We start from the raw sequence: 24,521 nt of genomic DNA, 5'->3' as shown, positions 1-24,521 counted from the left end.
AGTTTACTATCCTCCAGTCACTGTCTGGCAGCTGGTTTTGGATGTGCTACGAGACTAATTTTATAACACACACTCCTCTTTCCTTTTGACAGTAAGAGATAAAAATTTATTAATTTTAATCCTGATGCAGTTTTAGACTAGCTTACTTTTATTGTTAGCCTTAACTCAGATCATTTCTCTAATCCAGTTTGGTCTGTAGTCACTTAAAATTTGTGCTACAGTGAGGGGAAGGAAATGCAAAATACACTTTTCCATAAAGTTCTAGCCATATGCCATTAGAAGAAAAAAATTACTTCAAACTACACCGTTTCTGATTCTATACATACTGGTCACCTGAGCTAACACAAGCGAGAAGGTTCAGCAACCCTCCCAATGCAGCCTGTGTTCCAGTTAGCAATTCCATGCTCACCTTCACATTTCAACCAGACAAATATGTTGGGAGTCTCCTGCCTGCATGCCAGGTTGTGCACTCATCTTGGTTTTACATATTGGCTGCTATCATTCTCATCTCATTTATGCATGTTCTTGGCAGTTTACTCTCAAGCCTATTTGTATACAAAAGTCTACAGTGATTTGGTCTTGTGATTCAATGCAAATGATAACCCTCAACACTAAGCCACTTTATCCTAGAGACAGAGCCATACACTGCTCTGTCCTATTTAGGCAGAATTAAAGTACCCTGAGTTTCTGGGATTGAAATATCCCAGCAAGCAGCAATTCCTTAAGCAAATCAAGAGATTCAGTGAGGTTTAGAGCAGTCAGGAGTCCAGGGGCCTAAACTTGCACTACAACTTGCAGAAGGAAGGAAAAATATGATAGAGTTAGAACTAGAGTTCCACGGCCTAAAAATATATTCAATTTCTTATTTGCTATAAGCATATAAAAACAGCTCTAAGAATGGATAACCTTTTGTGTATTTGGCTTAACCATACGTCAAGCTCATTGTGTTCAGAAGTTCATAGTGCAGACACTGTTACTCTTAAGATAAAACAAATGGTGAATCTAACTGATCTGTTCTCTCTTCTGTCCACTGACAACCTGAGTCAGGAGAAACCCTTCCTGGTTTGGCAACTGGTGGCCAAACTACAAATAGAAAGTTCAGAAGAGTTAGTTGCTTTGTATGGTGTGGTGTTTTTTTTGTTTGGTGTTTTTTTTGTTTTGTTGTTTTTTTTTTTTTTTTCCCAATCACTCAGTATCAAATTCTACTGCACCTTTAGTGTAGTAACTCACCACTAATGTGGTCCATGTTGAGAGCAAACATCAACTTCAACAGCAAAACATCAATCCCTCTAGAGTATCCTTGGCTACCAAGTGGCAGGGATAAAAGCCTACATTCATTTTACAATGTTGAAAAATTCAGCTTATTGGCAAATTAGAATTCAGGTCTATTTTGTCACTGAAATACTGTTTGTATGGTAACCTCTGATTCTGATGTTAAAAAAAGATCGTTAGTTGTTTGTTACCTGAAGCTAATTTCTCCCCTTATTTTAAGTCTCAAGACAGCAGAGTAAGAAGTAGTTCAGCTAGTTACTCTTAATTGCATGATAGCTAGGGAAAGAAGCACCCCACCCAGTTTGAGTGAAAGTGCTGTGGTAAAGGCCATCTCTTGAAAGTCTTACTAAAGCTTAAAGCATTCTTTCAGAAATTTTTGAGAGTGGCACAACTATCAGTAACTTTTTCCCCCTTTAATTTAACAAAGTCATATTGAAACAGACAAAATGAGCCACAAGAGAAAGCCAGTATTTCAGCAGAGCATGCAAACTTTGGACCATCTACACAAACCTATTTGGGATAGTGTGTTAAATCTCATGTAGGAGACGGTAGGTAGTAGTATCCAGGAAAAGCTTCCACCCAAAACTATACATACACTTATGTATAGTTCCATACACATCATCTTGCATATTGAAATTAAAACATTCAACTAAAAACATGTGTAAATGATCACCACAGACAAGTGATATTACACACACACACACACACACAAAAGTAGCATGCATTAATCAAGCAAACACTGGAAAACTTTCAAATGGTCAAAACCTGATTTTCACTAGTTCAGTGAAGACTGAACTCTCCATCTGAGATAAATAAGCATCACTTTTCTGCGTGATACCTAACCATTATAGCATGTATTTCCCAATCTTCTCACTTTCAGTAAGATATATGCTGCACTAACAGATCTCCTATCCAAGTTCTACAACTCAGACTTTGGAAATACCAGGATTCTCCTGATTTGCAATTTGGTATAGCGGACATAGACAAATCATGCAGTCCTGCTGGGAACTGGAGGATGCTGTTGCAAATGCATTATTGCTGTAGAAACACCTCCAAACATGGCTGCATAAGTTTGGGTTTTTGTACAGTCACACAGCTTCAGCATCAAGAAAGTTCCAGTAATACAGTTAACTGAAGTTAAACTCTAACTCCAGTTAACACAGTTAAAGAATTTAATGATTTATTCAGAAAGGCCCTGGGGTGGGGATGGAATGGAAAAAGGAAGAGGTAGTTACCTCCCTGCCAAAGCCATAAGCACAAGACCTTTGCATATTACAGGCATGTCCATCAGTAACTTGCTTTATTGGCTGACAAAACTTTTACCAAAGGCTTTAGAGATAGGATCCTCTAACAGTTTGCTGTGGCTGACCAGTGAAAATACTTTTCTCCCCTCCACATGCCCTGTGCCAAATTTACAAAAGGAAAGAGATACAGATTATAAAGTGGAAAGAAAGCAAGATTCTTCAGAAAAATATAGCCTGTGAAGTGTAACTTCTACATTTTATGATAAGACCGAAATGGTGCAAAAATATTAGTCACTGTCTGTGAGAAGTTGTCAGTGTCCATTTTATGAATTATGTCAAATCAAGTCACTAATACATCCAGTTTGTCACATTGTTGCAGTTTTCTCAGAAAATATTTGTAGGTTAAATCAGTACTCCTATTCTTTATCAGTATATTCTGTTACTCCAGCTGTTTTCAGGAGACAAGCTGGTAAGATCCTCCTAGTACATGATTGTTTTGATTGTACACAGCCAATGGACCACACTGGGATTCTACCTGCAAAGGAGTCATGACTGCCTAAACATCATTTTAATGGGGGGAAAAAACTGACAGTCAGTTACACCTGAGGCAATTCTAACATTTGTCTACAGAAAACAGCTCTTGTCAGGACAGGCCATCAGTTCAACATCAAAAGTAACAAACAGGGCTAAGACAGACATCCACTTAATTCTTAAACTCTGCAATAGCTCCTCATCCTTCCATGTTTACAACAAAACAAGTTTCAATCACTCAATGCAATTGAGCTCAGGAAAAATCCACTCCAACAAGAAAAATATCAACAAGCTCAGCTTTGTTACTGAGCTGCAGAGTCAACAGTTGGAGCAAGTATTCTGTTGACTTCTTGTCTGGCAATGATCCAACAAATTCCTATTTGGACAATTGCAAAACCAATCCCTTATCCCTCTGATCCTGTAAAAGTTGAATGATATTTTATACGAAGATGTGCCAAACTCTTTCAGGCTTTCTTGCATACAAAGTACTACCATCAAGAGTTATAGAACATCTGCTATTAGTAGCATTAGTGGCTATAAAGGTATGTTAAAGTGGAGAAAAGACTAGTGAAACTTTCATTTCAAGGGAAAAATAAATAAATCGGAACTCTTCAATGTCTGAATTGTTGGGTCAAAAAGCTTAGCTGCAGAGGGAACTGACAGAGACGCTTAAATCATGCATGCAAGTAAAGTATGCTGTAACAAACTTGCACCATGTTGGCTTTTTCACAGAAACAGTATACATTTGCATAAATTTGTTACCAGCCACAAGCAGGTACAGAAGCTGCTACCACAGGGCAATCAATACATTTTAAGCTTGAACCAGGAGTCTCCATTGCAGGAAGTGGTAAAAACCTACTTTTTTGTTTGCTTACAGCTTCCTTTAAGAGGCAAGGGCTTAAGACCTAGCAATCCATTAGCAAGGGACCATTTATGGAAAACCTCTCATCTTAACTAGACAGTCTCAGCAGGCAGCTTAGATATTTTCATTCTATCTTAAATGTTGGCATCCACTGCAGGAAATTTGCATTATATCAGCAAACCAGCATCAAGTGTAACTATTAGCTACAGTCGGAATGAGATTTCCATTCCACCCCCTCCCCCTCCCAGCAAACACTCGAGTTTTGTTCTTTAAAAAAAGCCTTTGTGTGCTTGATGTAAAACTATTCTGTAAAAACGGGTATCAGGTCCACCCTCTGTGGTGTTAAAAGGTCTCCAAATGATGTTAAAAAAGAAAAATTGATGCTAGTAGGAAAGCTGGCCTGCCAGAGATCTCTAGCTGTTACAAAACCTACTTCTATGACTATAGCTGTAAAACCAACTGCCTCAAACTTTTTAAAATTCATTTTACCTCACAACTGGGAAGGTTATCTTCATGACTGGAAAAATCAGTGCACTACACACTAGCCCAGCACACATTAGCACCTACAGGCTCTGTATTTGTTGCCGTCTTGAACATGCCACAGCATTTATAAAGCATTTCTCTAACAGAGGAGTGCAATAGTGAACAAGAGGCACTGATGTCTAAACTTACTTCACTCAGAAGGAAAGCAACTCTTGTGAGACACTGCAGAAGTTGAAGAAATATTTCTCATACAGCTGACATAAATAGCATGTGTAAGCAGCATTTAGTATCATTAACAGGTGGTCATGGAACTAGCAGTTCTCCGTTTCCACACTGAGGTGTGACACATGCAACTACAGGAATCACCAAGTAGTAACAGCAGATAAAGGCATGGTGCAGCTCAAGTATCAGAAAATACCCCAGCACTTAGTTTGGGCACTGACATTCAGAGGATTAATTCAAGATTTAGGCCAGCATTTCTTTCCCCCCCTCCCTTTTTTTTTTTTTTTTAAATGATCACATTCAGCACAGATTTATGTGACTTTAAGAAAGTCTAGTTTTAAAGTTAGAACTCAACTATTTTACAACATGGTGTGGCATCTAAGTAGCAAAAAATACCTATTTTCCTAGTTTGGCTAACACTGACTTACATGGGTATAAGCATGTCACTGTACAAAGATGTATTCCATTCTGTTATTTTGTTTCCAACTTCAGACATATTTTCCTCACATAGCCTGGATAATGATGCTGCTTATATTCCAGCTCTGACAGGTAGGGATGTCACCAGCTGTTGGCTAAAACACTGCTCAGCTATCAGCAGATAATAAGCCTTTCAGTTCACATCTTTAAATTGCCAGTACATTTGACATGGTGATAGTTTCTTCTCCCTCCAAAGTTTCAGAGAAATTGATGAGCAAGATGGACATGGTGCCTCTTCAAGTGCTGCATTTCCAGTTCACTATATTCTGTAGGTGTTAAATTACTTAAGAAAGGTCTTTCTTAGAACCGACATCAGGAGAAGATAGACTGAAACTCTGTTTTATGCAGTTATCTATTAAAAAATTCAGTTCCCCAAAGTAATAGAGAACATTTTAGCAGTTGTGTATTGTTTTATCTTCTGAGAAACTGATCGTTCCAGAAAGTCCTATTTTGCTCAGTTTTATCAATTTTCATTAATAAATGCAACCACTGAGAAACAGCCTGTTCTACCACTTTCCAGAGCCACCCACCTCACTACTGGTTGTCTATTTAAAGATTTTCATGAAACTTGATTTGTTACACTCCAATGACCGCCCCTTCCAAAACACAGGGGATGACCTACACAGATTATTTCCATGGCTCTATGCAAAAAGGCACTGCCTTAGAATTCCTAGAACCCGTGGAAGACCCAGTCATTCCAACCCACCTCAAAGCAGATGTTGAGCCACATGTTATCTCACCATCCACTACCATTACTCATTTTTTATTTTAGAGGCTAGCTTTAACAGCATTAAACCTCTCAAGAATCTGCCATTTGTTTAACAAGCTATAGAAACTGCATGGATATGAAAAATTATGAGTGTAGCAGAAGTATAGAAGAACAGATTGGCTTCCATTTCTGCTTGATTTTAGCATTCTAATTTTACATCATATTCATGAACTGTTCTGTCTGAAAGCAAATATTGCAGTGGTGCACGAGGTTGTAAACTCCAATGGCAATGAAGCTTAGCAACTGAAATGAGGAAAAAATTTTCAAGTTATTCTACAAAAACTCTAAGCAATCTTTAATTTCAACATGAAATTTCTTCAATGATTATGTACATGATGAATAGCTATTCTTTGAAATGTACCTAACCTGTGAGGACAAGTTGAAATTAACATTACCATGAAGATAAAGAATGTCCATCACCTTCTGTATCAAGCATTATCAGCACTCATATTTTGGTTTTTTTAAGGTACTTTCAAAAGGTCTCCTTAAAGTCATGAAGTTGAAGCAAAGTACCACTTAAAAAAAGGAACCTTGGATAAGATACCTTATATCAAATTGAGGACATCAGATTTCTGTTCTGCCCAAGAATTTTGTTTATAACATAATTAAGTTTTTAACATACATTATTCTACAGTTGCCATTTACCCATGAAGTGCAAGTCTGGTTAAAAATGAAAAATATTTGTTCATTGTCTGCAATGTACATTTGTAGCCAGCAGCATGCTGAACCAGAAAAAACCCGAAAAAACCCTACAGATTAGACAAGCTGTTTTCTGAAGTATAGTTGCTTGTAGGTATGCATTACCATACTACGTCAAGATGTTTTCTAGCTCGACATAAAAAAAGCTCTGTAAAGGTGCAAGTGATCCAACTATCATTCGATGAAAGACAGATCAAGTTGAGGGGCACCACACAAGGTAATAGTGTGTTTGTTTACAATAGGATGCCATGACTAGACTAAACTCACCTCATGCTCTGGGGTGCCAAAATATTAACGGATACTGCTACTTTTCAGTACTTATGATAGTATTTTCTTTTCCTGCTGTCTCTAGTCAACAAGTTTCCTTCTCTGTCTCCAGTTCAGCACAGAAGTCATAAAATCCTTTCATTCACAAGTTTATGCTGAATGGTATAGAACAGCAGGGTCAGCACTTGCATTCTGCTTTGCACAAAGGAGTAAACATTGCTTATATAGCTCAGCTGAAACAAATTTGAAATAGTAATGTAGAGGACAGAAAGCTAACACCTTTTTAGGGTCATAGGGCTCTATGGCCCTCTCTTGAAGGTCACCTGAAAGGGACACTAGTGCACTGAATTCAAAATTAAGTAGCAGGCTATATTTAGAATGATTTTAGAAGTCAGAAATCCTAAGATAATGTAATTGTTATTCAACTGCTAAACTTTCCTTAATTAAAGGGTAAAAAAAATGCACAGATACCATCACAAATATACCTTTAGTACATGAATTAGAAGTGAGGGTGAGGTAAGGACAAAGTGAATGCTTTCACATACCACCAAAAGCCTTAAAGTTAAGCATGTTTGAGGAAACGCCAAATTTCAGTTTCTCCAATAAAACAGTTGTACACTTTTCCCCCTCTCCCAAAGGATAATCTCTCTGAACATTTACTCTATCAGTAGTTTTCCTTCTAATTATATGTTTCAAATACTTCTATTCTCAATTATGAGCTCACTAAAATGGTGGATTTAACTCACTGATGCAAAACAGCAGAGGCACATGTGTGAACCATGTAGCAACAACTGATCTCATCCAAAATCCAAAATAAAAATAATCTAAAGGAATTTAGGATCATCATATAAGTATGAAAACACCTTTTAACATTCGTTTGAGTTAGTAAGGTTACAGTCTATTTCAGTGTATTTTATATGCCTAGTTTCAGTAAAAGGTAAACTAAAACCGCTGGGAAGATGCATGCAATTATGATTATGCAGATTAAGGAAAAGAGTCTTTAAGTCTAGTAGCATTAAGTGCAATTTTCCACTGCATATTCCTCTGTGCGAACATCGTACTTTGTGCTACATGCTTCGGTAAACTCATTTTTTGTTTGCAGAAAGCTACCTGCACAGTCTTCTAAACACAGAAGAAATCATCATGTATGGAACAATATCAAAATCCTGCTAGTTCAGGATGAACTTTCATGAATTTTCTGCAGTTTGTGTGGTTGTAAAAGTACAACTGACAACAATAACTTAATTGTATAAGAATGGAAAGACAAACCTGGACCTGCTGAAAAGCTTTCAGTCTCTTCTTGAATCTAGAAGGCAAAACAAAATCACATCCTCGAGCTAGCAATGCCAACTCCTTTCTTAGATCAGGATCCTGCCGCAAAGAAATCTCCTTTATCCTCATGCTTTCGGATTTCATATAATGTCTGTGTGCCAGTCCAGGCACTTGAGTCCCAGTAAATAGCAGAGCTGTTGTACTGTCACACAGTGCCACTTAAAGCAGCAGCTGCGCCTGAGTTCTGTGATATTATAAGAGTCAGCTCAACTTCACTTGCTCCATACATTAAAGGGAACTTGGCTGGAATCGCAAAAACAGATTGGAAAGTCACTTTGGGGGCCTGCCCTTTCATACACGCATTCCAAAGTCTAAATGGGACAGTACGGAAAAAAACAAACCTGTTTGGAGGAGCATCTATAAAAGCAGCTTCCAATTTTAAAAAAGCAAGCCTTACAGGAATGCAGAGAGGCCAGCCGTGGTCATTTCATAGCTTCCTCCTCCCATCCCCCTCAGCTTTTCCTTCTGTCACAAAACACTCACTGTCTAGCTTCAATAAAGTACCTCACCAAAGGATAAGGCTTGTTACACAGCAATTAAATTCCTTTTAAGCTCTTCAGTCCTTTAGCAGGAACCCTATTATGCTGGGAAAATGAAGGCAGTAACAGAAAAAGCTGCAGATGGACTTTCAGAGTTGCTCACATACTTTAGTGAAATAGATTTTTTTTACATTCATCCAGATCTGTTACTGTATTGCATGAATCTAATCATTCAAATGCTAAGGCAGAAAGCAGTAGCAGAAATGAGGCAAATGTTACCACAATGAAATGCTGCTTTAAATCATGTTTTACAGAAAAGCTACATTAGAAATATCAATGATGTAACCAAGTCTGAAAAAAGTTGACAGGAGAAATTTTTTTTTCTTAAATAGGAGTTTTATAAACATTAACATCCACATACTAGATTGCATACCTGTCACATTTCAGTAGCACTAACATTAGTCAGCTACCACTCTATTTTCAGTTTATTGAATCTCAGATACATTTTATGGGGAGGCCATGTTTTAGTCTACAGCAATATTCTTCATAGAAACAGAAATCTGATAAGCTTTTGTGGAAGTGAAAATGACCTTCCGTCCTTCCTCCTTTGCAGTTTTAGGTACATTAATTGATAACTGGTGAAGTTTCCACATTATAAATGTGTATACCTTTACCATAGCAATCTTTAGGTAATGATGCTATTTTGATGAAGTTTTTTTTTCAAATATCACCATTACAGTTATGGGTATGGCAACTCTTGCTATTCCATTTCAAGCCGTGAACACTTGTTAATACCCCCAAATTCTCTAAGATACTTGTATGTTGCCCATTTAGTATTTGTACCTTGTCATGCACAAATTTAGTTACTAACAGCATAAAAGGAGAGATTTGGCCAGTCTTACTCTGTTTTCATCCCTCAGGCTTTAAATAAGGCCACTTTCTTGATTACACAAAGATGTACAGAGCCCAAGAAACACTAAAACAACTCTTTCGAGATTTCTCTTACTGGATGGCATTATTTCACCTCCATGCTGTGTTATCTATACTCTTTAGCCCTATTCATCCATTCATAGCCATTCTGTCGCGTAACAATATGTTAAAATCCCACAGTAAATATCCTCATAAGATTAAGAAGAAAACTATTAAAAAGTACTGGTGAAACACTATTTCATAGAATCACAGAATGCTTTGGGTTAGAAGGGACCTTAAAGATCACCTAGTTTGAACCCCCCTGCCATGGGCAGGGACACCTTCTCCTAGATCATGTTGCTCAAAGCCCTGTCCAACCTGGCCTTGAACACTTCTAGGGAGGGGGGGATTTGTCTTAATTAGATCCTTTTCAGTTTAACACACATTGTTAGAAAATAAATGACGACAAAACGCCTGTTTTCTTCTTTTTAATTTAGTATCTGGTTTCCCTCCCCTGCTTCTTTATTGCAACTTGTTATGAAGATATTTATTTCTTTCGGAAGTCGGAGAACAAGAAAGGAATTGACAAGGCAAGAGTCAGACATGTTGTGGTTGGCACGACCAGACTATCAAACTGCACTGAGCAAAACTGGCTGTCACTGTCTTTTAGGAAGATCAAATCAACTAACCTGTGATAACCCTTGGGCCACAGGGAAGCCAGCCCGGAGCTGGGTGCACAGCACACAACAGCAGAGCAGCATGCCTGGAACTTGAGACGAAGGACTGAGGTGTTAGAGTAGGAGAAGAATCCTACTCTGGCTACAGATACCCGTTCCAGACCAAGATGTCTGGGGAAGGTCAGGAAGGTTGTATTGCAAGGCAGACATTTCAGTTCAGGCAAAATAGGCCTTAAAGTAAGGAAAGGTATCTTCTCACCAAAATTGCTTTCTATTTTCACCCCTTTTTACCAGGTGATGCACTCCCATTCACTACTACATTCATTGCCTTGTTTGAGGTGGCTGTAGTATGTCATTAAGATGACTGAGACATGGAGAGCTAACCTAGAAGACTGGAGCTCCAGTTCATCTGAACCTGCTAAAGGAGACTCAGTAAGAAATCAGTGTTCTGAACTCCATTTTGAAGAGTTGCAGATATCCCTCCTTTTTTTCAAATGGAGCTCAGAGTCTATCATCACTTAATCAGCACAGTATGTTCAGTATTTTGAATATTCAGCATTTCATTGTCATAATATTACTTCACTGCCTGAGGTAGATGTTAAGTCAATCCCACTGTTAGCCTAATATTGTTTTAGCACTATTGTCACTAGTCTGGTTTCACACCTAGTGGTCATTTACACACATGTATGCAGTACAGTTGTCAAAAGTTCACAGGTTGCAATATATGAGGAACCTACATGAAATTGAGCCTTTAGTTGCAATACACTGAGAGGTAAGTACACTGGCAGCTATTAATCACCTCCACCATCTGAATGGAAAAGGGTTTTGTATTGCCACATTTAAGGAGCTTGAGCATTTGTGAAGCAATGTGGTGACCAACTCCCTAAGACCTGTTTTAACCTTTTCAGTCATGAATTAGCCACAGGGGAAAGGGAAAGTCAGCTTCCATCCAGATTGAACTAGGAGTGTTCAGGTATAGTGTTACATTTATTCTGAATCTGAATTCTCTCCAGTGAAAGCTAAGGCAAAATCCTTTCCTGGGTGAAGGGCTGGATGCCAGCCATAAAGCTGTTCAAGTATCCTGGCAGCTTATTATTAGCTAGATAAACAGAGGGGAAGATGCATACTCAGAGCTTCCTTCCAAAGCTAAAGATACACACTATGAATGGATCTGAATCAAGGGACCGTGGCTAAAGAGTTTACCACTTTAACAGAGATCTGAACATACACAATAGCAGTGTAATGGTTACGTGGCTTTAACACAAAAGTATTCAAATGAGACAAAGATGAGGATCACTAATATTTTGGGTAATGTGGAGGAAATAGAAACCTGAAGAATACCTCAAAAAACCTTAAGCATTTGTCTACAAAAATGCAATTTATTGTCAGAAGCATGTACCGACAGTAGATTTAAAGCCTTAAGACGTTACAGGGAACTGACCTCAACTCTTTGAAAAAAAGCATCCCAGCATACAGGAAGCTTCTGAGAAAATAAGTTAAATATGTAATAAGATGTATTGAGCTATACAAAACCTTTAGTTGCTGGTGTCCGGTCTTCAACCGAGTAACATGTGAACAAAGATGATGGAAAGTCTGTTTGGTCTTTGGAGACAGTTTAAATAAAGCTGAATGAGCAAGCCCAATGGCAACAGTGTGCAACCTAATAGAATCTCTCAGCCTGCGATGCTGCAGAAATTAGAGTGGGTCCTGGATTAACTGTGGAAAGAGAACTGTTGTATAGCCACAACAGTCAATGTAAAGGGTTAGGCAACTAGTGTAACCCTTTCGAAAAGTAAGTGATTAGTGAGGGGCAGAACAGAGCAAGTAAGAGAAGATAACTAAGGCAAGGTAGCATCTTTCTCAATACAGAAAAAAGATGAAACAGCCTAACTTAGTACTAAAGGTATGTTCCAGATGTTTAAAGTGGAAAAAAGGCACTACTAGTACAAGCAAATAGTTCAGGAAGATATAAACAAAAAAAGAAGTCAAGCAGCTAGTGATGCTAAGTAAAACACAGCTACTGAGGCAAGAAAGACAAAGAAGAAGTTACATAAATATACCAGCACACAGACAAATGAAAGCAGCAATTATTTGCTAGACTAAGAAAACAAGCAAACAATACAAAACCCCCTGAAAAGCTAGGTTATTTTTTTCCTCAGTCTTCACAAAAAATTGTGACTAGACTATCACCATTATTTAATATTATCAAGAGTTATTTGTAGACCAGACAGCCCATACCTGGCCTTTGATACACTGAAAGATGCTGGAACTAGATATGCCCCATTATTTGCATAAATATTAGGCATTTGATAATTAATTGGCTCCTAACTCCTTAGATCAAAGCTCCACAGTGAGACTGAACTAACAAACCTAACCCAATTTCTGCAAAATGCATTGCATAATAGTAGATGCAAGTGACATTGCACTTCAGTAAACAAAATGCTCCTTGAGTAGAAGCATTATTTACATTAGTCTGCAGACCTTTAATTTACCACTGCAGGCCACTGGTAGCCTGTGGATTACTGTTGTAACAGTAGTTTGCAAGGTACTGAGTGAAAACCAAGGGGAAAGATTAGAAGGTAATGTCCATCTCAGTCAGATTTGATTTTATGACTTACAAAGTGAGAAAAGACAACCTAGGCAGGCATGGTAACACCTTTGTTTACCACTACATATAGCAATGCCCAGTGTTGACATAGTCTAGATAAATGAATGAAGAACGATAGTGCTTCTCTTTAGAGGGAGTTTTAGAGTTCTTTCCAAAGTCTTCAAAAAGGCCCTTGCAGGGGAAAACCTCTTTATAGCAATGGACTAGTCTCAGTTGTCCAAGTGTGTTATTTTACAATATTAGGAGCAATAAACAAAACACTCCCTTCTCAGGAGACTACAGTACATAGCAAGATTTACTGGCCTTGAATTTTAGTAGAGTAGGTACTATAAAACATGAAACGTCTAGAGAATGGGAAAATACAAGAATGAATGAAAAGTAGCAAAGAAAAGTCCGCTTTTCATCCATATAACTGCCTAAGCAATCAAGAATATGAACATCTATTGACAAGGTGACCCAGTTGGGGGTGGGGAGAAATTTACTGATACTGATTTTTCAATATTGAATTCACAAATATTTATTTTTATTTTCATTTTCAAAACCCCCGACTATCCTGGAATAAGAATGCACAAGGTTGAAACCTATCTATCCTTACACTGATGGATAAGGAAAGGGATTTAATGGGTCCCCAAATAATCAGTTTTCCCAGTTCTTCAGATGCTAACTTGCTTCTTGCTAGTAACTTCCCATTCCTAACTGCTCTGTATGGAAAGAGAACAAGAGGACAATGCACTTGAGATGAACAGAATAACAAAGTATTACTATCCATCCCTAATTCTCCTTTGGATAAGTCACCCCTTTTCAGAAGTACACTGACAAAACCCAAGGGAGATGAAGTCTGTAATGTGTAGATCACAGAAGGAATCAAGTTATGCTTATACCCAGCTACCAGCTACACAAACTGATTGCTTTAAAGTTACTGCGAGTGTTTTGAGTATGGTGTGCTACACTGATGAACTGCTAGCTGTTGTGACTGTTTAATTAAGAAATCTATCTTCACAGGGAGAAACTAATCTTTTGGCCTTTGAAGGAAGTTCATGTAAATCTGGATCTAGATGCATTTTTTTTTTTTCTTGGAGGATGCAATGCCTCCCCCATAGAACATGCAGACAACTGAAAAACAAGTCTTGCATGTGCGTGCCTTTTCTAATGATTACTTGAATTTTCCATTACTCCTGGATTAGACAGAGCAATGCCTGGAAGTTCTTTCCACAGTTGCTGAGAGAATCCAGAATTTTTAGTAGGCAAGACAGCGAATAAAAAGACACCAGTTAGAGGTGAGATATATGGTCATGTTGGTATCCCAGGAAGGATGGGCTGATCAGATTCTCTGCACATTACCAAAAGAATGCCATGTATGTACAGCACGCCATGGGCTGTTATCAGATAAGCAAGATAAGATACATGTCACCTTGCTATGATTACACTGCCTGGACTCCAAAGACATAGCATGGGCCTTTTTAGATTGCTAACTGCATCTGGCAGACTAACTTCAGCAAGCGCCAACACTAGATACTATAAAACTGAAGCCTGACAGTTAATGGACATTTTATATTCCTTACAGAACAGTTCTCATGTTCTCTGCCATCTCAGCAAAACATTATCAGTTTATATTTTATTTATTTGCGTATAGCATAAACAGAGTTTTAATGGAAACAGCTTGCTGGAATGGTGTTCTACGGGTGAAGCCTATTTACTATTCATGATCTTCAGATGACCCTATTCATCAGATCATGAAAACCAGGGACACCCAAATTGATGCTGCTGAGATGGCTATTAAACAGCAAAAGACATAAGCAAAATATCTAGTATGGATAATACAAATTAAAGTCACACTTGCTCTAATAAGATGCTGGTTTTTTACATTTTAGATGAACCACGATGCTACAGAGACTACCCACAGAGCAAGCCACTGTCCACAACATACACATCTGTAAGTTTACCAAGCTAAGCCTCTGAATAGCAGAATAGGTTGAAATGAAGGATCAGTTCAGGCTGATTTGGAATGCCACTGAGATTTTCCTGCAGGAGACAGCAGCTTTTATAATGGAGTCTAATGTTATGCCTTATGCAACTCTTCAAAGTCACACAGGCCATTTTGGATATTTAGTCATTTCTAGGTTGCTATTTACCTTGTGTCACCTCAATTTAGAAGTTGACAGAGTAATCTGGTATAAAGAACATGAATGACAGTGTTTTATAACTGTCCAGCAACTTAAACATTGCACCAGCTGTTCAGTACTTCAGCATTTTGACATGAACTGAATTTTCAATTAAGCCTTTCAAAAACATATTTATATCTTGAAATTTCATCATTTCCAAAACTAGAATGATTGGTGTATGAAAGTAAAACCACTACTTTAATTCCAGCATCACAGGCTAACACAACATGTAATTTAGTCCCTGAAATCACAAGACAATAATTTTGAGCTAGTGACAGCTGCAGGACATCTTGCTTATGCTTTCTCTTGATATTTCCCTCACCAAAGATCTTAAAGCAAAACCAACAAATCAGAAAGTCTAAAATATAGACTTTGTTCTACAAGTCAGTAAGATTGCAAAATGGTACTTTACCAATCAACAATGGGATTTCTGGTAGAACTTCTGTAGAGACTTACTGTTGAACTAATGCTACTGTGTTGATCATGTACCAGTATGAAATCATTGCTCATATAGGAAATGGAGAGGCAACAGAAACTACACTGGTTTCTACAGAGCTAAATGAAGAGTCGTGCACTTTCAAACTTGCAAGCAGGGTACAGTGGTAAAGGACAAAACAAAGAAAGAAAGCAAACCACAGAAGCTGGTCACTGGTAATCACCTGAACTTTAGCTTCCAGTATGATAACTAAAGGGGCCACCTGTTACACATGAAAAACTAAGACTTCAGTAATAAGACAACTTTCAGAGGTATATCACCACAAATACCTTGCCAGAACAGCAACGCTACTCTTGACTAGCAATTTCCTTCATTCTCTATCACTGGAAATCTTGATGTGAAGTCTAAATATTTTTCTGAACATTCTAGAAGATCTTTCTAAAATACTAAGCTTAACTTTGTTACTTGATAAATAAGCAAGTAGTCAAAATTTTAGGAGGTATTCTTTAGCGTGTTAACAGCAAGTAAGACAACAAAATTGGTGATCTTTAGTTTAAAATCTTGTTACAACAGAAGTCTTTAAAAAAGTATTTGCTGTAAATGATGACTATCCATGAAGACTATTAGTAGACAGAAGTAAGAACAACCTAGCTCATTAAGTGATTAACATTACTTAATTTCAAATAGTTTGCTTTATTTCTTAGTCAATGAAGTATGCCACAAGGATGAAGATTGTTTATGATATATCAGTGTTGATCATCTCTTGTAGAAATGTTTATAGAATATAGATTATTAACTGTTTATCAATACAAATCTAGCTTCTAAAGGAATAAAACTGTTCAGAAACTGTTCTCCTGGTTCTGGAAATTCTAAAACCAGATCAAGTTAAGCCATTTCATAAGCTCTACAAGCCTTGTTTTGTAAAGATAATATCAAGAAGGTCCAATCAAACCTTGTTCATGGTGGGCACATTTACAACTCCATTTTACAGATATTTTGCAATGTTTCCCTTGTCACCCACTCATAAGGTCTTTCCCTGCATTCTCCTTACTTATAGATTTCTCCAAATGTAAAAGCCTCCTTGTAGTCTTCCAACTCATCTCATTTGTTGCCTGAAGTCAGCCAAAGTTTCTAGTAAGATCTGCATGGAACAACTATGTAAGGCTAGTTCCATATGAAATGAAACTAAGCAGTATGCACAAGGTTATTTAAGCACATATCCCAACAGCCCTCAGAGTCCCTTATCCCTGCAAGTACTGGTGGTCAAGAAGCAGTACACGGGTGGCTCTATAGTTTCTAGCTATTTTTTATATAGAATAGTAATTGCTATGCAAAAAGGGCACATCTAACATGAAGTATTTTTAAAAACATCTCTTGATCACTGGTTAGCTTTCTATGGACCCATTTTAAGTTGTAGCTGTTGTTCACAGAATACAAACTAATCTTGTCTACCAAGACATTAGTACCATCTGATTAACTTGAAGACAAGAGCACCACACTAATCCAACCCAACACAAAGGAGTTATTTACATATTATGCCACAGTTAGAGCACTAAGTTTAGTAACCATTTGTTGTGGACTGCAAAAAACAACAACAGCGGTTAACTGGTATCTTACTGAATCAATGCAGCTACTTAAGTTGCCTGACTTTCATTGCATTTTTCAAGACAGTTGTGTGTGCAAAGCCTCCAAATTTGCAAGACTCAGCCATATGATATTACATTGGTATTTTGTATATTTTTCACATAAGATTACGTGCCGAAAAATTCTCTGCAGTCATCGACTAGGTCTATCAGTGGACAAGCTAATTCACTGGATGAACTGCATTAATCATTTTGTACTGAACTAAGACCATACATACTTTTGGCCTCAAGCTTATTTCTTGCTGATGGGCAAGAAAGTGTAGGACATATGGAGAGGTTCTCAAAAATATAATATGGGTTCTCAAGCATCACTGAAGGAAAAAAAGAAAGCTATCTCCTCTATCAATATTTAATTTCCTCCCAGACTGACCACCTGTTAAAAGAATGAACTTTAAACGACTGATGTAAAGTTAAAATTAAGCTTAAATGTTTTGAAAGACTGGACAGAGAGAAGCAACTGGAAGTAAGTAATCATCTCATACAGCTATGAACTTTTTTTGTTTGCGTTTAAGTGACAGTTACTCACACATGAGAGAGTGCCTGTGATTAATAAATTTAAGCCAAATATTTGTATTTGTCCTGTGTCAGGATTCAGGTGAATTTTAAATTTGAAGAAAGCCACATATAGTCCTGAATTCAATTTTTCAGCACTAGAAATGCCAAAATGTCTTAGGACTGGATGCAGCATATAAGAAATATTATGAGTTTCCAGTAGAACAGAAATATCTTCTCTTTCAAGTGCAACTGCCACTGTGAAAGAGGACAAAAGATCACTATTTCTTCTACAAAGCACAATGTGTAAATAGAATTTATACTATTGTTAAGAAAAGTGTAATATTTATATCCCATAGTACAAGATGCAATTAGAATAAGGAGCACTACCAAGAAGCTGCAACAGTGAGTAACTTTCAGTTTCTCATTTATACATAAAATGAATAGCTAGTTCTCTAATCAGGATAACGATTCTTCTATTTGAAGCTATTCAGTACAGCAAAGCTTAAGAAGAATACCACAGCATACCAACAGTGCTGCTTATGCTAACTACTATTATTTCACCACACTTGAAACTAATAATGATTTTCTAGGAACACCTATAGCTGCACTCTTCCAGACCTCAATATGAACTTCTGGCTGCCCTTCCTTTGTTGGCACCATAGAAGGAGCTTTATTGTGAACACGTTAGTGCTGACATCTGTCATAGTACCCTGTTATCATCATAAAAGTACATCAGTTTGATACCAGGTTATTTACAGTCTGCCTTTAAGTCACGGGCTTGAGTTGGAAGCCAAGTCCACCATCCTCCCCACTTAGTGATGGGACATGGCACTATTATCACTAACTGCATAATACAGAGTTAGGGAGTGTATGTGCTAGACCACACTGAGTCCTGCACAGTGCAATCTGGTGTGTAGTGCAGTGCTAATACAGTTTACGTAACCTGGGCAGTAGTTAACATTGCTTCTAGTATTAAGGTATACTAGGTATCAATTCAGATGCAGACAACATACAAGACTAGACACTTGAAATGTCAAGGCCAACATCAAAGCTTAATGACTACTTAAGTGAAAAGCTGGCAGGACTCAAACGGTCATTCTTCCTACTTTTCTCATGCTTTATGAGCATTGTTTCTCTCTTTGGTACTAGAAGGTGGTCCCCCAAAAAACCTACAGCACACCTGCAGAACATAGAAATAGTCCACCACTAGTCTAACAGATACAGGTATAAGCCTAGCTACCCTTTAACTCAAATCCTCAGAAGAACTAATTTGTTCCAAAAAGCAACTGTGTTACTACGCTCAAACTTTTGTCAATGTTAAAAGGTTTCATTCTAGGCTTCCTTTAGACTAAAATGGATTCTAGTAGTACCACTCCATTTGAATCAACTAACTGGTAACAAAAATTTGGCAAGAATGTTAGTGATGAAAAAAAGCTATGCAGCAATATAGTAAAAAAATTACAAATTATAGAAATATGGGACAATGAGCTTTTATAATTGCCATGGGATAACAAGCAGGAATAGTATGCTTATCAAGCAAAGGATATACAGAAACCAATCCAAGAAGTACCTTTGTATCAAAGGCTGACCCTGCAGAGAAACAGAAAATAACTTTGAAGTACTTCAGATCATATCACATTCTCTCTGCACCACCACCCCCCAAAATGCCCATAGGGAATTCTGTGAATTGTTTCCCCAGATGCCTTGCACACCAGCTGGTTAGGATTAAACATCTTGCCTGCGGCACCTTTTAAAAGCCTTGAGGCCTGGCATTTTTGACAATGTGATGAACAGTGTACAATTGTGTATACCCCATATGTTTAAGATAATCTAGAGTGCTAGAAACACTGTTAAATCCATGTACAGTAGTGATAAGGGTTAGAGGAAAGCTACAGCAGCTATTCTTCAAGTTTGAAAGTTACAGCTCTAGAATGTATTTTCTTTACAACAATATACTCATAAAATATTCAGCTTAAATGTTGACTTTTTCTATGCTTCTCATTTTGTTATTTTAATACATTTAGTACATAAAAATTACAAGCCTACTTGCAGAATACTAAGTGCTAGCAAGCACTTCACATCACATAATGAAGATGACCAGAACTTTGCAATTACAGTGTTTGTACAATGGATGCAGTCAGACACTGACCTCACTGTGACCATGCAAGTGAAGTACCTCTCCTAAAGGAAAAAAAAAATCCTAAACAAACACTGGTTTGTTCTCAGCTTGCACCAAAACACACTAGAAGATGAATTTTCATGGTAGAGTTCTGTCTAGATTTCAAAATGTGCATGTGGATTAAGCCAACAGTTTACTCTGAATTAGTGTTATTCCAGAACCTGACTTTGAATCCCCTGTCCAGATGAACAAATTCCTGTTTGAAGCACCTCATTTTTTTGTCCATCAGAAAGACCACATAGGTTCTTTCATTATCTGAGAAAGTACTTTGGACAGATCTTGAGAGACAGCAAATTCTCCTCTGACATTAGTGTTTCAGCAAGAACACATGGCAACTGCTGAATTCTGGATAAAAATATAACCCTCTTCAATCACAAGCTAACCTCTGAAAAAGAGCTCCTTGAACACAATAGCTGTCAGCTACAGTACTTTTAACACTGTTTAACAGTTGCCACCAGAACACCAACTTGTTTTGCTCATGTGCTACTGTTTAAGGTGTTACAAGATTAACTAAGTTTGAAGACTGGTGTTCAAAGAATGCTCTCCATTATGCAAAACATGTTTTTCTAACAAGTACAAAAACCTGTAGCATGAAAGCGTTGTTTAATACACATTCATACTTTCTAGGTAGAAATAACCTGAGGATGGCAGTTTTCTGTTAGCAACTTTATTGTTTGGTGTCCTTCAAAACAGTTGCAGGAACATTTTAAGAAACAGGAAAAAGCGTACAGCAACCTTAACCGTAATCAAATGTAGTGATTCAGCTCACTGATACTGAAAATGTAGCCTGCCAAAATGAGTTTACTGATTGTATGCTGCATTATGAGAATTCCTGTATACAATAAGAAAAATTTTATTAAGACGGTGCCTAAGTTGACTTATATAGTCCTAAAAGAAAGAATTCTCCAGCTCTTTATGGCTGGATGTAAAAGCTCTTTCCTAATATCACCCTCAGGCACACAGAGTTAAGCACATTAACTTTAACCATTTTCTAGGACTGCTATTTAGAATTTAAATCTGTATTACTGGACCTACAGTACATGCTAGCTTTTTTAAAAAAACCTATCCGAAATATTTTCTTCCATTTATAGATATGAGACAAGGACTTTAAACTCGAATGAGATAGGTAAAACCATTGTTGCTTGATTTGTGAACCATGATTAAGTGCACAAAACCAGATGCATTACTTTTGACACTGCAGCAGGTAGTTTATGGATGTATGAGAAAAAGGGTATATTTTGCTTTCTATTAGAAAATACACTGTCATGGCAGAACATGCAATTATGCAACTGTTGGTGGTATTTTAAGAGCTGATGCCTGCTCCAAGTATAATTTACACTTCTTAAAGATTAGGAAACTTTTGGATGAATCTTCAGTTCAGCTGAATAATAAAGCCATAAATAAATTTCTTATTGCTTGGAAACTTCCCCCTGTCCAACTCCATGGAAAAAACCCAAACCAACCAACAACCTAACCTTCCAGGTGTTCTCTCAGCACTACACAAACAATTTCAATTAATTAACAAATGTTACTCTTCATTAATCTTTTTTTAGTTTTTTAAGGGATCTACTTAAAGAGATCAACCAAGACACATGAAGAGAAATTACAGTACATGAGTTTGTGATCAAGTACATCAAGTAACAGTGGCTTTTAATGGAAACTCGCCTTTGCTTGCTTTTATCCAATAGAAGAATAAACTGAGCATCTGCTTTCTACATTGCACTAGAACAGGAAACATAATGGTGTGAACATAAAGAAAAAAATAAGTAAATCAATTGTCATGCCCTGCTGTCTGGCTAGCGATTATGCATAAAATACAAGTCCCTTATTATAAAGTCAATCTAGACAAACTCTAGACTGGAAGTGTGATGTTTTGAAACTAAATGGGGACTTCGAGTTATCAAGCTAGATTTGAAAATGAGTATTGTTGAAATCAAGACAACACTTCAGATTATATGTTTTAGTGCAAAACAGTAGTCACATTGTTACTCCTGTGGGTCAAAAGGTAAGTATATATATTCAATACACACCAATAACAGACAAGAAGTAACTGATACTCTTAAGCATCCTCAGCTCTAATCTCTCTATCCTTACCAACCTGAGCAGGCTTCCCTGGGACACCAGGAGGTTTGGCCAGTGCATTGCGGTAGAAACCAAAGTATGTAGAGTGATTGAGAGTGATGACTACTTACAATTTACCAGTACTATTAGATGATATGGTTTTATAGTCCTATAGCAGAAACAGCATGCCTCTTAACAAATCCTTTGATATCAGGCAGATCATATATGGAATGCTTAGTTTTGTCAGGCACCACATCATTTTCTGTCCAGTTTTGGTTTTACAATTAATGAAAAAGGGATAGAAATTAGATTGAATTGAACTGCAATTACAAAAAAAATCTCAGGTCAGGGGACAGAGAGTCATTCTTGCATAGAGGACATTGTCTATTATAAATCAAGACCTCCATAGAAAGCAAGCATTGAGTGCACCATGCAGTACCAAAACAATTACTTTGTTAATATGGAGATTCAGCGGAGCCGAATTTGAGTCTTGTACTGACAATAGTGCCTGGTATCATTAGACAAAGGAATATTTGCAGTCAATGCAGTGTGTTATAAAAATAACACTGCAAACAAACAGGGACTATCAACAATTACATTGCATTTATCCACAGGGATTTATCCACAATTAGAACACATTTAACAGTGGAAGGGCCTGTTACTGAAAGCATGGAATCTGAAGCATCAACACCTGGTTTGGGTTACCTTTAGCAAAATTAAGTTAAACAAGAAGTATCCAGCAACTGTGATTTATTTATTTAATAAACTAAATAGACTTCGTAGTCTATCACATCTGATAGAATGGTAGATTTTTCTTTTAATATAAAGTGTGAGATGTATTTCACATATGACACCTGGTTAGTCATGGCTATCTGACCTATCTATCCAAGTTTTGGCTTTTACAATTATTTCTCTTTCATTCTCCGACTCTAAATATGGGCCCTCCCTGACACTGGACACTGCTCAGTGTACACAAGGACATTACTGAGAACTACTTTTTTATTACAAGGCTATTTCTAGCTTTTCCACCACTTCTAGTTTGTTCATGCCTGTGAAGAAATGCAAGAATACAGATACTAGCGCTAACCTTATCGCACTGGAGAGGCACTACTTCAGAAAACAAGAACCACTGTTTTGACTTCTCCTTATCTATGCTGCGCACACTGAAGCGAACATAACATGTAAATTCATTGCAACACATCGGTATTGCATGATGTTTGAAATTATAGCACAAAACCAGGGTAGATATACCAAATCTAATCAGTTGTACTGGATACGAAATTTTTAAGATGCTTTCCACTGTGCAGTTTTAAAGAACAAGGGCAATATTGCTTGACAGAAAATTACTGGAAATAGAAAACAATTTATTTTTCATTTTGTGTCAAGCATGTAAAGCTTAGAAGTAGTAACAGAGCTGCAAGGAGCCAAGACAGTCTGTCGAAAGTTCAGGCCACCTAGCCATTAGGTCTAATGACACACAAACATTGACATCTTATGTTCAGTGCTGCTCCTTCACTCCACTCCCAACACCTCCTGTGAGAAAACTAATTACTTGCATAATTTGCCAATACCACAAACACAAAATGCTCTTCCATTTAAACAGACAGGACTAATAAGTAAGAAACAAACTTACTACTCTGGTTCCTGAGGATCGACGTGTTGCTCTAACGTTAGAAATGTTCCTTTGGCTAGCAGGAGTTGCCAGTGGAAGAGTAGTAGAAAGTTGAGGAGGACTGAAAGACATCAAAGGCAATCTGGTATCTCCTAATAAGCATTGCGTGGAATTGGAATTTTTATTAGCCAACCTCTCATTTTTACCATTTCCTGAGTCTCCGTTACCAGTCTCTGTTTTCTCCTCATTCTTGATTCTTCTCAAGCAGTCCTTTAGTGTCAGCTGAGTTGCAGGCTGACTCAACCAGCACAAAAAGAGTTCATCCACCTTCATTTTCAGTACAGGTTGCAGAACTTTCCCAGGTGACATTTTCTACTAGTTTCCCTTTTTGTTGGATCAAATTCAAAATAAAGGTTTGACAACCATCTACTTATTTCACTTGACTTTCAGTGTTTCACAGACTCCAGGGTTCCTGTTAAGAAAAACACTATTATTTAATCTTATAGTTTTAACAAAGTGTTGATATTTATTCCCTCAAGATACCAACAGGTGTTGCAAGATACGTACTAACATGTGACTACAACAACATTTTGTGAGTGTAAGTCATTAATCAGAGTCAAATCCAGAGGATAAATTCTTCTAAAAGCACACTGTACAAATGATGGAGACTAGAGAGAAAGCAACTACACTCAGACTTTCTCAAAGAACTACTTAACAAATGTGTTAAAACCCACATATATTATGACAAATAGCCTTGAAAAGACTTATAATTGAACCTTCTAAGAACTAAATGTCTAAGAAGTTTATGCAAAGCCTTGGTGACAGTACAATTAAGATTTAAGAAGCAAGCCTTTCAGTCAGGATATTTAGAGCTAAGACTAAGGGCTCAGTTTTCATTCTGATGTCTGTGCTTCTGATTTAAAATTTTGCATTACATACTGCAGGCCAGGATGCATTCCTGTACAAGGGATGCCCAGCTGAATTCCCAGAGATCCTTCCTCAGGATTTGATTCACATGTCCACTTGGTATCACACATTCATTTGATATTTTAAGAACTATCTATTTCACATCCACTTTTCCAGTGTTTTAAAGCCAATGTGA

General features: G+C 37.4%; 1 protein-coding gene across 3 annotated transcripts in view; it reads right to left on the bottom strand.

Annotated features, from left to right (window-relative positions):
• PPP2R3B (protein phosphatase 2 regulatory subunit B''beta) overlaps window positions 1-24,521 on the bottom strand; it is a 54,091-nt gene that overhangs the window by 28,678 nt on the left and 892 nt on the right. For 2 of the 3 annotated variants that reach the window (XM_074858944.1, XM_074858943.1), the window contains exon 2: window positions 23,441-23,891. In XM_074858944.1, the coding sequence (XP_074715045.1) occupies window positions 23,441-23,788 (348 nt within the window). In that variant the 5' untranslated portion in view covers window positions 23,789-23,891. Of the gene's footprint in view, window positions 1-8,095; window positions 8,307-23,440; window positions 23,892-24,521 lie in introns of those variants that run through there. The other variant, XM_074858945.1, reaches the window with a different exon arrangement.

The sequence above is a fragment of the Strix uralensis genome, chromosome 2, assembly GCF_047716275.1.
Source record: "Strix uralensis isolate ZFMK-TIS-50842 chromosome 2, bStrUra1, whole genome shotgun sequence".
Lineage (NCBI taxonomy): Eukaryota > Metazoa > Chordata > Aves > Strigiformes > Strigidae > Strix > Strix uralensis.
This window is presented reverse-complemented; position numbering and strand designations above follow the sequence as displayed.